The following is a 16,921-nucleotide window of genomic DNA, read 5'->3' as shown; positions in this document are numbered from 1 at the left end:
GTTTAACATGAACTAAGAATAAACAATACTTCTAAAGCATTTATTAATCTTAGTTAATGTTAATTTCATTATTTACTAATACATTATTAAAATCAAAAGTTGTATTTTTCAACATTAATTAATATACTGTGAACTAACATGAACAATGGACTTTTTTTATTAACTAACCTTAACAAATATTAATAAATAATTGTTCATTGTTGGTTCATGTTAGTTAACATGCATTAATTAACGTTACCAATGAAACCGTATTGTAAACTGTTACCGTATTATCTGTAATGTTAATAAAATATATTTTACAACATGCTGAGTTTGCTGACATTTACACACGGTTTTACTTTTTGCACAAGACTTGTAAAATAGATTAAATACTATAAAAATTACTAAATAGTATTTATTTTTTATTCTCAAATAATTTATGTAATTACACGGTTATTGTTGCTTAATTGCTAAGTAATTACAGAGAGTGTAAAGTGTTGTGGCCGAGAGATCTCAACGCACTGCAACTGAAGAAAACGCATGCAAATAAGAAAACATCTTCATCAGTTTCACAACACCACCAAATACAGAAATGCACTGCAAAAACACAACACAAATACAGAAAATGGTAAGAAATTATATTGAATGGAAGATTGTAACTGTGACGAGATGATTGAAAGGGCAGTTTCCGTTGAACGGATGCACGTGAAAGAGTAGTATGTCCCAAAGCTTGCCTGTTCTTTTGCTACACACTCAAAATGATGTACTTTTTCTTCACAAAAAGGGCGTAGTATAAGTAGGCGAATTGGGACACAGTCTTTGCTTCAGTTGCAGCGCATTGAGCTCTCTCGGCCACCGTAGTAAAGCCTAAATCTGTACATTAGTGGCGCGCTGAATGTACTTAGAAGACTTAGAAGAGAACACACGTGTTAGATGGTTTAGTTTTCATCAAACCGATGCCGATGAAATTGAATTGAGCAGGGTTAAAATCCGGCACCATCTTGATCTCGGTGTGTGGAGCATTCAGGCTTTTCTCCCGAGAGGTGACTTGGTAATGTGCTCGGAAGTTACAGAGGGGGTTGTATCCAGGTTTGAGGCTGTCTGGACAGCGGAAGCCTTCTTTGATGATAGATCCGTGCTGGGACACGGCTACAAATCCATCCGTGTGTGGCATCATCTTTATGACTGGAGAGTAGACGTACTGAATGTATAGCAAACAACCTGTAACGAAATGACAAAAATCAAGCAACTGAAACAAGACATGCAAGACATTTCTGTCAGGACCATATCCTCAAATACGATTGACAATTAGCATACAGTTGGGATTGCGGTATGGTTCTGTTCTGGGCAAGAACTCACTTAAATGAGAGCAAAAGAACCAGAACAAATATTAATGTATTGCAGATATCATTAATACAAGATTTTAAAATACAACATAATTTGAGAATTTATTCTGTTTCAACGGGAATCAGAAGGTGCTGACTGGACGAGAGGAGGAGCTGGGGATGGAGGATGCTAATTAGCTCCCGAGAAATGCAATAGCTGCTGATAATACTGAAGGAGCTTATATATGGATGCTGTGATAGGCATCGTATTCCTATAGGTAGATGTGGATCAGCTGAGAGTCAGCTGATGGAAGCTTGACAAACCTGCCAGAACTGAGGCTACGCTTGATTAATTGCAAGTTTGCACTGAACAGTCCTCACCACTAGAGACATCCCAGACTTTGATGGTTTTGTCCAAGGATCCAGTGAAGACATATTTATCATTTAGTGAGAAGACGGCACAAAGGACGCCTTCAAAATAAAAACCCTTGAGGATGAAAAAAGAACACAACATTTTAATGATACACAGCAGTTGTTTATTGGCAGAATAATATGTCACATTCACAAAATAGTTAATTAGTTCTTGTTGACTTGATTTCTAGTAGAAATAACACTATGATATAGTTTGTCCCACTTTACAATAACCATGTAATAACTAGGAACTTCTGTATACTGTAAAATTAAGTGTAAAATGGGAACAGGGAAAATGAAAACAATGTATGACGTATACATTCTCTGAAAACATGTCTTAACTTATTCAGTATTGCTTCCCAGGTAAATGTATATTGTTTTAAGAACTGTTAGATATTCTGCCTGGAAAATATGATACATTTTATATTAAAAACTGGATTTTAAAATATATTTTATGTAATGTAACACTAAAGTATCTTTAATGGAGAAGTCAATTGAATAAGGCACTTGGTGAAAAAAAATGCATTTCAGTCATGTTAATCACAGTGCTGATTGCACACACAATGCTGAAACAAATACTAGGGATAGTTCACTTTGAAATTAATTTTTGATATGTTTTTGCTTACCTTAAGGGCATCCAAGATGTAGGTGTTTTTGTTTCCACAATATTTTCAATTTTGATATTTTTAGGTCAAACCGTTCTTGTCTGTCAGTCATATAATGGAGGTTTATGGGGCTCACCTCAAAGAGCATGCACAGAGAAGTCCAAATTAAACATGATTTAATGACTCATAAATGTAAGCACACATTGATGGCCTAAGACACGAAACGAGCGGTTTGTTTGAGAAACGAACAGTATTTATATTGTTTTTACCTCTTGTAATCATAGTCATGTCTGTCTTCTGTGCTTCTGTCTGCGCAAGCACCGGAAAGGCCCGGAAGTGACCTCTCGCGCGTATACGTCACTCATTGTTTACACAGAGATTTGCTAAGTGTTACCCTTCACTGTGAAGATCTAAACATATTTACATACAGGAAATCGCAATGGAAGACGATTTCGATATATCAACAGACAACATTGAATTTTTTTCGCAACCGCGTGAGAGATCACTTCCGGCCCAAAGCGCCCACGCCCTCAGATCACTTGGACATGGTTGTGGTTACAAGAGGTAAAAATGATATAAATACTGTTCGTTTTCTCACATAAACCGCTCGTTTCGTGTTTTAGGCCATCAATATGTACTTACATTTAGGAGTCATTAAAACATGTTTAATTTGGACTTCTCTGTGCATGCTCTTTAAGTGGACCCCATTATATGACTGACAGACAAGGTTTGACCTAAAAATATCAAAATTGAAAATACTGTGGAAACAAAGACACCTACATCTTGGATGCCCTTGAGGTAAGCTAAAACATATCCAAAATTAATTTCAAAGTGAACTATCCCTTTAAACTTTGTATGTGTTGGTAGCACATCCTGATAGAGAGCATTACTTTTGTCACAGTCAGATCCGTCAATGTTCACATAATGAAAAGGACGTATAGCTTAGACCTTGGTGAATGGTATAACTGCAGTGATCTTTGTAACTGTAAGCGAGGTGGCCTACAAAACTCCTTGTGAGTCTTGAAGCTGACTTCTGCTGATGCAAACTATCTTCAGTAAAACTGAGCTAAAATAGACCCAACCACAAAGAAATTATAGTTCAAAAATATTTAAATATACTATTTTACATACAAACCCAATTCCATAAAAGTTGGGACACTGTACAAATTGTGAATAAAAACAGAATGCAATGATGTGGAAGTTTCAAATTTCAATATTATATTTAGAATACAATATAAATAACATATCAAATGTTGAAAGTGAGACATTTTGAATTGCCATGCCAAATATTGGCTCCCTTTGGATTTCATGAGAGCTACAAATTCCAAAAAAGTTGGGACAGGTAGCAATAAGAGGCCAGAAAAGTTAAATGTACATATAAGGAATAGCTGGAGGACCAATTTGCAAATTATTAGGTCAATTGGCAACATGATTGGGTATAAAAAGAGCCTCTCAGAGTGGCAGTGTCTCTCAGAAGTCAAGATGGGCAGAGGATCACCAATTCCCCCAATGCTGAGGCAAAAAATAGTGGAGCAATATCAGAAAGGAGTTTCTCAGAGAAAAATTGCAAAGAGTTTGAAGTTATCATCATCTACAGTGCATAATATCATCCAAAGATTCAGAGAATCTGGAACAATCTCTGTACGTAAGGGTCAAGGCCGGAAAACCATACTGAATGCCCGTGATCTTCGGGCCTTTAGACGGCACTGCATCACACACAGGAATGCTACTGTAATGGAAATCGCAACATGGGCTCAAGAATACTTCCAGAAAACATTGTCAGTGAACACAATCCACCGTGCCATTCACCGTTGCCGGCTAAAGCTCTATAGGTCAAAAAAGAAGCCATATCTAAACGGGAACCAGAAGCGCAGGCGTTTTCTCTGGGCCAAGGCTCATTTAAAGTGGACAGAAAACTGTTCTGTGGTCAGATGAATCAAAATTTGAAGTTCTTTTTGGAAAACTGGGACGCCATGTCATCCGGACTAAAGAGGACAAGGACAACCCAAGTTGTTATCAGCGCTCAGTTCAGAAGCCTGCATCTCTGATGGTATAGGGTTGCATGAGTGCGTGTGGCATGGGCAGCTTACACATCTGGAAAGGCACCATCAATGCTGAAAGGTATATCCAAGTTCTAGAACAACATATGCTCCCATCCAGACATCGTCTCTTTCAGGGAAGACCTTGTATTTTCCAACAAGACAATGCCAAACCACATACTGCATCAATTACAACATCATGGCTGCGTAGAAGAAGGATCCGGGTACTGAAATGGCCAGCCTGCAGTCCAGATCTTTCACCCATAGAAAACATTTGGCGCATCATAAAGAGGAAGATGCAACAAAGAAGACCTAAGACAGTTGAGCAGCTAGAAGCCTTTATTAGACAAGAATGGGATAACATTCCTATTCCTAAACTTGAGCAACTTGTCTCCTCAGTCCCCAGACGTTTGCAAACTGTTATTAAAAGAAGAGGGGATGCCACACAGTGGTAAAAATGGCCTTGTCCCAACTTTTTTGAGATGTGTTGATGCCATGAAATTTAAAATCAACTTAATTTTCCCTTAAAATTATGCATTTTCTCAGTTTAAACATTTGATATGTCATCTATGTTCTATTCTAAATATAATATTGAAATTTGAAACTTCCACATCATTGCATTCTGTTTTTATTCACAATTTGTACAGTGTCCCAACTTTTATGGAATTGGGTTTGTAGTATTTTGTGAGTAGTCTGCATTTTTATGCTTATTCAAGCATCATACTGTTTGCTTGCAACATGATTACAAAAAAATCAGTTAAAAAAAAGACCAAAACACGGGCAAATTATTTAATAGACTATTTTACCTTGTACTAATATTTGTCAGTAGTATTTATTTTCTAATGCTTATTCAAGTATCACATTGTTAGCAGTAACAACAAAACTATTTAAATTAATTGTTAACAGAATAAAAATAGACCCAAACATTGGCAAATTAAATTCCTTGGCTCAATTCAAAAAAGGGTACGTTCCTGGTATCCGGACCCCACCATATACCATTTAGGAACTATAGTCATTCCTGATTGGTCTTAACCCCAGTGACGGGTAGGTTTAGGGGCGGGGTTAGGGGTAAGCCATCGTGGGGTCCAGATACCACCATATATCATTTAGGAACTATAGTCATCCCTGATTGGTCTTAACCCCAGTGACGGGTAGGTTCAGGGGCGGGATTAGGGGTAGGCCATCGTCCCTGATTGGTTTTAACCCCAGTGACGGGTAGGTTTAGGGGCGGGGTTAGGGGTAGGCCATTGTCCCTGATTGGTCTCAACCCCAGTGACGGGTAGGTTTAGGGGTAGGCCATCGTGGGGTCTGGATAACAGGACAGTACCCAAAAAAGCTTAAATCACAGCAAACTGTGAATCCTCACCTTGTACTCCATGGTGTGATTCAGAAAGACGGGACTCAGATTCCACAACTTCTGGACACAGTCTTGAGAGGCAATCAGCGCTTGCATGTCCCAGTTGCTCATGGTGATGCAGGTTATGGCTGCCCCATGGTGATCCAGCTCGGCTGTTGTGGCGCTTTTAAAGTCATAGATTACAACTTCACCACCAAAGGTCCCATAGAGCAACCTGGAGTCGGACAGCAGAACCATGGCGGAGATTGGGGAATGCAGTAAGCACAAGGAGTACCTCTGAAATGGACCTTCCACACTGGGGAAACTGTCCCTTTCTGTAATCTCAAACAGACAGACCGCATCCTCATATGCCACAGCCATTTTGTCCTCCCGCGGACTGATAGCTATGCTGCGAACTGTCGGTAGGCTTTCTGGTGGTGGCACGCACAGGGTTTCTTGGGCAAAGTCCAATGGGTAAATAAGGATGGTCCCAGTCCGCAGTCCACAGAAGAGTAGTTTTTTCTGCTGGGCCAATTCCATACAGCACACTTCTGAGGACACGTCCATACTCTCTGTCCGTAGACCTGTGAAATGTTAATGTGAACTTTGGCAAAATATTTTTTTTAGGAACGTAATACTTTTAAAGGGATTGTTCACCCAAAAATTAAAATTTATAAACTACTTTCCCTCAAGTCATTCCAAAGCCGCAAGATTTTCGTTAATCTACGGAACACAAATGAAGATCTTTTTGATGAAATCTGAGCTTTCTCTCCCTCCATTGACAGCTACAACTACCACTTTGGTACTTAAACAGTTCACAAAGAGATCATTAAACTAATTCTAATGCATTGAGCGGTTTAGTCTAATTTTTATGATAAGACAATCTAATAATATGATAAAAAGATTAAATTTAGGCATTTATTCACATATAAACATGGATCAGCGAACATAAAACTCAACCGAACCTGCTTGACGTGCGAGAACAAGCCTCTTGTGGAAGCTCAATGCATTAGAATTAGTTTTTATGATCTCTTTGTGAACTGTTTAAGTACCAAAGTGGTAGTTGTCAATGGAGGGAGAGAAAGCTCCGATTTCATAAAAAAGATCTTCATTTGAGAATGAACCTCATTGGTTCTTGCAGAAGTTTAAATGGATACTCCACCCAAAATAAAAATTCTGTCATCATTTATTCACCATCATGTTGTTGCAAACCTGTATGAGTTTCTTTCTTCTTGCTGAACACAAAGGAAGATATTTTGAAGAGCGATTGGAACTGTGGCACCATGGACTTCCATAGATTTTTTTTTTTTTTTTCTATATCGAAGTCAAAGGTGCCAAAAAACTGTTTGGTTCCAATCGTTCTTCAAAATATCTTCCTTTGTGTTCAGCAGAAGAAAGAAACTCATACAGGTTTGCAACAACTTGAGGGTGAGTAAATGATGACAGAATTTTCATTTTTGGGGGGAGTATCCCTTTAAATGTGCTGTGTAACATGAGAATGAACCTCATTGGTTTTTGCGGAAGATGCTTGAGCTTCTGTTTATCTGATGTGTTAGTTGCCGAATCTTTGTATATGAATAAAATCTTAAATTCAATATCTTTATCATATAAAGTGATCGTGTCCACAAGAAATTTGTAGCCTGGGAAAACCTAGACAACTTCCGGTAAATTTAGATTTGTTCTAAAAAGTTAGGCTGTGTCCGAAATCTCCACTCAAACTCCCTACCTATGTAGGGCATAGGGAGTAGAGCACTATATATGAGCTCACCAGCGTAATAGAAACACCACTTTCGGACACTACTCGATCGTCTCTCGGCGCCATTGATTACGTCATTGCTGTCGCCCGTCCGCCATTTTTACGATCAGCTCAATGCATGATGGTATGTAGGGCTTGGGTTAGTGACCATCGGTTGTACACTACTTTTCAAAATGCATTCTGGGATACATTGAGTGGACTATATAGGGTATAACAATCATCACTATACATTCGGACAGCACTACAAAATGGCGAGCTCACTATATAGTCCACTATATAGTGAGTAGTGGGAGATTTCAGACACAGCCTTAGTCTGGCAAAGAGCTCATTCAAGCCCATTTCCAATCCGTCGAAATCGAGTCACCAATCAGAAACGTTGGGGCGGGCTTTACACGATGAGGACTACGCTGGGATTTTGAAGTAGATTTTGTAGCCTACATTACAAAGATGGATGCCGCCATCGAACATCACTCGTCCGAATCATCTATCGCGTCTGTTTTAAGCGGTTTGTACGTTTCCTTTTTGTTAAAAACCGAGCAAAGTACAACACTCTGAGATGTTTCTCCACCACTCTGCATACGTCATCTCTTTCATCGCTCTGATTGGTTTTTACGTCCGTTGGCGACGCCCCTCTGGAAATTTATTTGTCTATGACGCTTTGGCAGACCATAACCCAAATACAAATGAGAATGGTCTGGTTTTAACCAGGCTAGAAAATTTGGACTAAACCGCTCAATCCATATGGATTAGTTTTACAATCTCTTTATGAACTTTTTGAAGCATCAAAGTGGTGGATGCGTAGCTGGAGGGACAGAAATCTCTCAGATTTCATTTAAAGAAAATCTTAATTTGTGTTACAAAGATGAAAGAATGTCTTACACCTTTGGAACAACTTGAGAGATTTTCATTTTTGGGTGAACTAACCCTTTAAGATCTTGCACATAATTACAATAATGAAAACCAATATCCTCTTATTACGTTTCACCTTCTGAACAGCTCCAGGTGAAAACTTCTGTTTTATTTCCCTCCTTGACATAAAATAGAGTATCACCGTCTTTCGACAGGACCACTAGGGGGCAGTATGCTGGGATGAAACACTTGCTCCTGTGCTTATTGTTGTAGTCCAGCTGCCATACTTTGAGCTGGTTGACAATAACAGAGGCAGAGATAACAGTGCTCTGATGTACAGCCAAAGTAGACACAGCAGAATCCACCACACCGATCCAGTCCAGCAGGGCTCCTGTAGTTACACCCCACACCTTGAAGAGTACAAGATGATCAACTTACATTCAAGACACCCGTTTGGGAAGAGAGGGATTAAACTGACCCGTATAATCCGATCCTGGGCACTTGTGATGATTTTGCTACCTTCACTGCTCGAGACCACGCACAGGACAGTCGCATCATGTTGAAGATCCAGAACCTTATGCATTGAAGTCAGTGTCACAAGGAATACACACAATGTTCTGTCACATCCTTCAACAAGAAACAAAAGTAGTAGATCAGCAAGAAGTTTATCGGCACAAATTGATATTCTCTGAAAAGATAACGTCTCATTTAACATCATTACACACAGACAATACAAGCATTTTAACACCATATTGTGTGCGCAACCCAAGGAGGGCTCTGATTCTACAACCATCAAACTCAGCTATTCAACGCTGTTACCAATATATTTTTGTAAAAAAAAAAAAAAATGATCAAACAAAAATTTCCTTTAATTTATAAGAAAATAAATACCAAAATTTGGTCCAGACTAAATAGACAAAATATCAAAACTTCATACCACACTAGTGATAGTACAGTTAGACAAAACCTGGAACACCGCTATCCATTCGGTTATTCCATATAATATTATTAATTTAATTACTCAAATATATGCTAATATAAAATAAAACTGCTTATACACAGATGTATCTTAATTATACATATGAAAATAAATACATAATATACTTCAATGTGTAATTTTGTGTTTAATTTTTTAATGCGTATTGTTTGTGTAATTTTACGCAATGTGGTGCCGTGTCAATCTCTGAAAGTTGTCTTCACAGAGAAGGGGATAATTGATATTTTAATCTGAAGAACAATTCAGCTATTCATATTTTGATTTCCTGATAAGTGTAAACATGGTCTTTTGGCCATGTCCCAAATGGCACAATTCTTGTGCACTTGTGGTTTTGCAGACTTGCAATGGTCAAGTCCACAAGTACATAGGGTGTCCCATTTGTCATTTTTTTTTCTGTTGCTAACCCGCACTGAAGCAATCTCCACCACAAACTTCTACCCCGATATTTATACGTCACGAAAGTGTGGACTCAACGAAGACTGCAAGGGCTTAAGTTTCCATTTGGGATATGGCCTTGTTTCAATCGAAACACTAAGTGACCCAACATTCAGGCTCGACAAATGGTAATGGATGATTAATGGAAGAATGAGGGGGCTGTTTTACATTAGTGGTGCACACTTCAAGAGTAATTCATAAATGAGAAAAGATAACCAGACAGTGTGTAAAAGCACCTGCAAAAATCAGTTTTTCATCCTCAGATGTTCTGAGGAACAAAGCTGGAGTGGGAAGATCAACCACAGACTCAATTCCTTGGCTCCATACCTGCACACACAAACTCCTTCGAATAAAGCTGAAATTCTACATTTTGCTCGGTCTTTCCAGAAACAAGGTACATACCGAATGTAGACGGCCTTCCCCAAAAGCAATGAGTATCTTGGGGTATTTGGTGAGTGTCAGAGAGCAGGTGATATTGCGGTGTCCAAAAGAGCAGGGTAGGGGGGTCTGGGAATTCTGCACGCCAGTGGATATGTCATAAAAACAGAGTGTCCCCTCACTGCATATGCATGCTACGGCATCTCCCACAACACCAAGAACAGAACAAACCTCTGCGGTCACCTCATACAGGGGCTCGGCAGTGTCCAAGTTCCAAGCTTTAACCTAGAAATAAAAGGATGGGAACAAAAACCTATAAACAAACAACATTCAACAGTTATATTTACTATTAAAAGGAACACAAAAATAAAAATGTGGTCATTATTGATTTGTCAACTCAAAAAGAGTTTTTTTTTTTAAATAACCTTCACATCTGTTTTCTACAGAAGAACACAAGGTGTAAAAAATATGCATGAAGATTATTTTTAATTTCTCCTTTCCAAAACCGGGATTGGTGCGATATGAGGGTGAGTGAATAATGACCTAATTTCCATTTTAAACATTTCCTTTAAGAAAAAAAAAAAATGATATTAATTTGTCATACTAGGCTGTTTGGGTTGGTTATTATAATCTTCCTTTCTTCAATCAAATAGACATGTGCAGGGGTGTGTGTTTGGACAGACACTGCATCAGCGATGCAGAAAAGCTGTTGTCCACTTATCAGACACCATTTTCTTAGTGTGCCATCGAGTGCAGTAGACAGACAGTTATTGGTTTTATCCATCATCTTCAGGGACAGCACCCCAGCTACACAAAGAAAGAGAAGTTTAAGATCAAGTCTGAACCAAGGGTTACTTGAACAGTGTTCACTCTAAAGCATGTTAATTCACTTCAGGTTCACTTGAACCTTCAGGTTTAGGTTCACTTTATTTGAGAAGTTTACAGCATTTCAGCTGTGAAATAAAATTAAAAAAGCCTGATCATTTAAAATGTTTGCAGCTTAAAGAGTTTGAACATTTGAAAGTGAAAAACCTTAATGAACGAAAATGAATTTACATAAATATCAGTATTGTAACTTATAGTGAATACAATATAAAATTATTTTACAATAATTACATATGTAATATGTGTCGCCTTTTCTACAGTATTTTTGTAATTAGAGTTAAAATAATAATAATAATTATTTTTATTATTTCTAAAACACCAGTGTGGATGTGATGTGAACTATCACAATTAAACTGGTTTGAGTCCACTTTAAAGTCTAGTTACAAAGTCAAAATAAAACACTTAAAAAAGGTTAAATATTGCATCTAATCACTTGCATGGTTGCCATGTGATCACTAACTGGCATCATAGAATCTTAAGTATATGAACATGTCATGAAATTATTGAAACGTTACTTTAAAATCTTTAGTTAGGCCCAGATTTCCTCACTTTCATTATAGGTTTGGAAAAAGTGGGTGAGCCATTTCTCCCACATCCCCTGATTTGTGACGCCCTGTTTCTTTTACAATGCTAAAAACCAACCCGTGTGTCCAGAAAGAGTATGAAGAGTTCCTAGATGGCTTAGACTCCAGACTATGATCAGCCCATCCTCTGACCCCGCTACCAGCAGCTCCCTCTTTGAGCATACCACGACAGTCTTTACCCCTTTAAAAGTCAAGAAAACACACACAATGCATTGACATCCCATTAAGCCCATTAGCAATAGCATGCCTGGAAAGTTTAGTTTTACTTTAACAAAAGCAAGATTGAGCTCCTTTATATGGCGTCACCTTTAGTGAACCCTGTGAGGGTGCCCTTTAGTGGGCCCCCAGGGGCCTGAAAAAAGCTGCATTTGGGCACAAGCACTGGGTCAGTACAGGATCCAAACCAGTCCACGCACTGAGAGCACAACTGACCAATCATAGAGGGGTAGAGATCAGCAAGGCCCTGCAGCCTGGTGAAGATCTCTGTGACCAAATGTGAGGGATCTTATAAAAGAGTAAGATTTAAAAAAATGTATCAGGTTAAAAAACATACATATAGACTAGTTAAATTTTTAAAATTATGCTTTAGATGTTTCTTGAACTATATCAAAATGGAATGTGGAAGGATTATGAATTGGTGTGATTGGTTTTCCTGTGCCTAAAAGGAAAAATTCTCACACTAACAATATTTATGGAGGATTTAAAGGGATAATTCACTCAAAAATGAAAATTCTGTCATCATTTATATTGCATTTATATTAAAGAAATGCATACAGATTTGGAACAACTGCTCCCAATACCAACTACTACTATTACCAATATTCTTTAAAATACTTTCTTTTGTGTTCAGCAGAAGAAAGAAACTCAAACTTGAGGGTGAGTAGTTGACAAAATATTCATTTTGGGGTGAACTGTCCCTTTAAGAGTGCTCTAAAAACTGAAAAATGAATAGCCATATTTAAACTTGTGAATTTTAAAACCAACAAGCTTAATATTGCTTTACAAATAGATTCTTATTTCCATATATTAAATAAATATAATTGGTGAGACACAGCCTATGGAAGCCCCATACTTACCAACATGGCCATCACTAAAATCTAATGAGGGCTTAATCAGCAGAAATGTTTCTTTCAGCATTTGTATCTCAAGACATTCTGTGAGATCAGTGCAAAGCGACAGGTCCTGAATAATACAGCTCACGCCACACTGCTGAGTTTTACAACGCAACCAATCCAGACTGCCTGTGAAAATAAATGGACAATTATCTTTTCATATATTTAGACATAGAACATAGAACACAATACAAAGAACAGTTGTCAGTTGGTCATTTAGTAGGGATGAGATTTAGTGGGGATGGGATAACAGTATAGGGAGGGTTACTATACAGTAAGCATCTACCCATTAATTTCTTTAGGGAAAATTGAGAGAAAATACAAAAGATTTGACCATTTTTTTCCACATATATATTATATTACCCAAATAATTTTTTTTATTTTTTTTATTTATTAAATCTAATATTCTCTACAGGAATGGAATGAATGTTCCACCATGGTCACCAGTTTTTGTCCTCCATCACCTTCTATCTATTGCTATCCAAGCTCACACTTTATTTTGATGGTCCACTATAGAGATTCCACTAACTCTCATTAGGGTTTTAGTAAACTGAAGTAGACTGTTACAAGACTGTTGGGTTAAGTGTTAGGGTTCAAGTTAGTAGAATAAGTTGACATGTAGTTGCAAAGTTGCATATAGAATGTCTGTTGAGGGACTATACAAAGTGCTAGCATATTAAGCAAACAGTCTACTAACACTCTAATGACTGCTAGTTGACATTATTGCGTATAGAAGTTATTTATAGTTAGTTAGTTGACTTGTAGTTGCAGATACCTTTAGTTAGTAGAATATTTAAAGTGGACCATAGAAATAAAGTGTAAACATTTTCAAATCTCACCGAGCACTGATTGGCGTAGCTCCTCCCATTCGCCTGCATGAGCGAGGTGATGTGGCAGTTCATGAAGCTTCCGTAAATTGGCCATTTCTCCAGTAAACCACAAGGGCTGGAGTGGTACCTTGAAAATATAGCATGTTTTACCACCAATTTTTATTTTTTCTAATATATAGGTTGCTTACATCTAAAACAAATTTGACCATGCTGATTTTGTGACCTTGAATCAATACCTTTCTGTCAGCATTTAGCAGTGTGGTTAGCGAGGGCAGAAGAATAGGCCTGAGCTTCCCGTTACTCCACTTTCCTGAGAAATACTCGGCAAGGATGGAGTGCATGCCAGTTTTCACCTCACGTGACAAATATCTCTTTCTTACCAGCTCTGTGAACTGCCTAAGAAAAGTAAAGGCTAAAATGAGAACACTGATAAAATGGGCATAGGGAGCACTAGGATTTTTTCCTAGAGGGCTGTGCACTTGCAGACTAGAGATTGTCAATGGGTCATGTTTCGACTGGTTATCATTGGTCAGTTAGCTCATTCATTCAAAAGTAGTTATGTTTTTGAAACTTTTCCCTGCCTGATTTTTTATCCATTCCATTTATGCAATCAGGAAAGAAAACATTACATTTCAATGAGACTGATTGTGTTTTAGAAAAATTGAAAATGTCGGCAACCAACAAAAAGGTCTAAGCAAACCTTTACCTGTGAGCGAAACCCAGTAGAATAACACCCCCTTCCCATCTCTCCGCCAGATGATCTCTCAGGTCATGTCGGAGACGTGACCAATGAAGACGTGGGAACCGCAAGAGTGTGTGGCTTGGAGGAAGCCGGTACTTATAGATCTCGGCCAGAACGTCATTATCTAATGATAAGACATCTTGTAACTCTGCCTCTGATAGTCCATGTCTGTTGAATATGTGAAAGGCAAATAATTACATTTCAAAACTTAGAATTCTGTTACTGTGTGAAATGTCAAAAATACGATTTAGACCTTCTGATTATTAAGGCTAGTAGTGTTTGACTCATCTAAAGCTGCCAATATACCACAACAAGTGTATTTATGCAGTTTCTTAATGTGGCACAGAAGCTACTTAAAGGTATAGTTCACCCAAAACTGAAAATTCTGTCATTAATTATTCACCCTCATGTTATTCCAAACCTATAAGACTTTCGTGTATCTTCAGAACACAAATGAAGATCTTTTGGTAACACTTTACAATACGGGTGCACTAATAAGCATTATTTCATGCTCAACTAATGCACAGATAATACTGAATTAATGTGTAACTAATGATTATTTAAGCCATTCATTAATGATTACCACATTAGGAACTAATTAAGAGTCTGTAAGGTTAGTGTATTAATTCATACATGAATTGTTATTAATTAAATATGTAACTGTGGATTAATTACACAATAACTCATTTTTGTAACTGATAGTGTTCATTAATATGTAAATTACCAGAATGAGCCAAAGCCTTGTATTTCAACTTCCAGATAATATGACAGGTACACTAATATGCATTAATACATGATTAATTACTTCATTGTTAGTGCAAATTCATGTGCAAATTATTACAATTACTAAATGACTAGTTAATAATGATGTGGCCCATCAAGTAAAGTCATAACATAATGATACCTTTGCAAATCATTAGCTAATGATTAATTAAAGCAGACAACTGGAAGTTAAAATGCATAGCTTTGATTAATTATGGTAATTAACACATTAATTTACAATATTAGTTAATAAAATATGTTAAGGAATTAATACACAATGACACATTGAATTAATAGCAATTAATTGTATTACTTAATCTATTAATTTTATAGACTCTTTATTATTTGCTGATGCAGTAATCATTAATTCATGGTTTAGTTCTTCTGTGCATTAGCTAAGCATAAATTAATGCATATTAATGCACCCGTATTGTAAAGTGTTACCGATCTTTTTGATGAAATCTTACAGCTAGCTTTCTGTCCCTCCATAGACACCTACGAAACTACTACTTTGACGCTTCAAAAAGTTCATAATCCATATATGAATTGAGTGGTTTAGTCCAAATTTTCTGAAGACACAAAGTTAGTCATGAATTTAGTCTTTTATTCACAAATTATGAGCGAATATAACTATGGTTGATGCCCAAGAACAAACCTCTTGCTGAAGCTCAAACATTCTGCGTAACACAAGAATGTACCTTATTGGTTCTTGCACAACAAGCGAACATGCTTGAATGTATATTTAACGCAACTGTTACATGTGCATGTAGTTTGACTGGTTATTTTTTTCCTTTCTTAATGGTTTGTCTGCTCTCTAGTGGTTGGAAATGTTTGTTACCAGAGTTCATTTGCTCCCACATCTTACAGTATGATTATTGTTCGTAAATAAAATCCCAAATGGACTGAGCCTTTTGTGTGGACCCTCTTCTATGTTATGACTGTGAACATAATTGAGGGCTCGTCCAAAACTATTACGTTTCTGTTATTTTCGTGTGGAAGTATCTAATGTGCTCCCATGTAAGTATAGTTTTTGTAGTTGCCAGGTAGGTTTGGACCTGCTACTTTGTTATTTTGTGTTTTATGTTTAATAATGGCTATTCAGAGTGGGGGTATGCTTCAGTTCACTTATCTGCAAATCTTTGTCTCTATCCTCGTCGCTATCTGCAAATTCTTGTCCGTCAATTGGATAAGTGCGCAGGTGTTCATGAATTCAGTGTTTAAAGTTGCCCCAAGCCCCTAACGCCACTGAAGACTAGGGTATAAAATTAACGTTTAAATAGGGTAAATAAAATTTAGTTCATATACTGTTAAGTTGGGTGAATTGGTGATCTTAAAGGAGAACTCCGGCGAACAATGAACCTTTGGTCTAATAAAACATCAGTACATAGTCAATCGTTCTCTGAGATTTGTTTTCATGATAATCGAATGTAAAGAGTTTTATTTCTAAAAACTGTTTAGCGTATAATACTAGTAATGGGGGCATTGACTAAGTCAAAAGAAATCGCTAGTTTATACCACTAACAAGGCTCAAAATAGCCCCACACTAACACAGTAACATAATGAGGGTCCATACACGCAAAACGAAGCATTGAGATCTTTATAAGAGTACAGACCGTTTAATAAGAAGATACGTTATAAAGACAATTCACTTCATGTATACAGACAGAAGCCATCTTAGAAAATAAGTCTCGATAAGTCAAACCACGAACGTCGTGCTGAGTGAGCTGAACTGTATGAAGTTCAGCGAACTTCTGAACTGTATGAACGGCGTTCGGGGATCGACTTATCGAGACTTTTTTAAGATGGCTCCTGCTGTGTATACATAAAGTGAAATGTCTTTATAACGCATCTTCTTATTAAACGGTCTGTACTCTTACAAAGTTCTCAATGCTTCGT

General features: G+C 37.4%; 1 protein-coding gene across 1 annotated transcript in view; it reads right to left on the bottom strand.

Annotated features, from left to right (window-relative positions):
• Window positions 1-337: 337 nt before the first annotated feature.
• Window positions 338-16,921, bottom strand: part of nwd1 (NACHT and WD repeat domain containing 1) — a 28,751-nt gene continuing 12,167 nt past the window's right edge. Inside the window, exons 6-19 of the mRNA XM_039653616.2 lie at window positions 14,228-14,431; window positions 13,758-13,917; window positions 13,531-13,648; window positions 12,656-12,820; window positions 11,886-12,083; window positions 11,638-11,760; window positions 10,715-10,917; window positions 10,135-10,395; window positions 9,969-10,059; window positions 8,779-8,927; window positions 8,437-8,710; window positions 5,726-6,279; window positions 1,686-1,791; window positions 338-1,200 (exon numbers count right to left, since the gene is read on the bottom strand). Coding sequence (XP_039509550.2) covers window positions 890-1,200; window positions 1,686-1,791; window positions 5,726-6,279; window positions 8,437-8,710; window positions 8,779-8,927; window positions 9,969-10,059; window positions 10,135-10,395; window positions 10,715-10,917; window positions 11,638-11,760; window positions 11,886-12,083; window positions 12,656-12,820; window positions 13,531-13,648; window positions 13,758-13,917; window positions 14,228-14,431 — 2,917 coding nt within the window. The 3' untranslated portion in view covers window positions 338-889. The remainder of the gene's footprint in view (window positions 1,201-1,685; window positions 1,792-5,725; window positions 6,280-8,436; window positions 8,711-8,778; window positions 8,928-9,968; window positions 10,060-10,134; window positions 10,396-10,714; window positions 10,918-11,637; window positions 11,761-11,885; window positions 12,084-12,655; window positions 12,821-13,530; window positions 13,649-13,757; window positions 13,918-14,227; window positions 14,432-16,921) is intronic.

This window comes from Pimephales promelas, chromosome 21 (assembly GCF_988280905.1).
Source record: "Pimephales promelas chromosome 21, fPimPro1.hap1.1, whole genome shotgun sequence".
Taxonomy (NCBI): Eukaryota; Metazoa; Chordata; class Actinopteri; order Cypriniformes; family Leuciscidae; genus Pimephales; species Pimephales promelas.
Note: the sequence above shows the minus strand (reverse complement) of the source record. Positions and strands in the feature narration are given on the sequence as shown.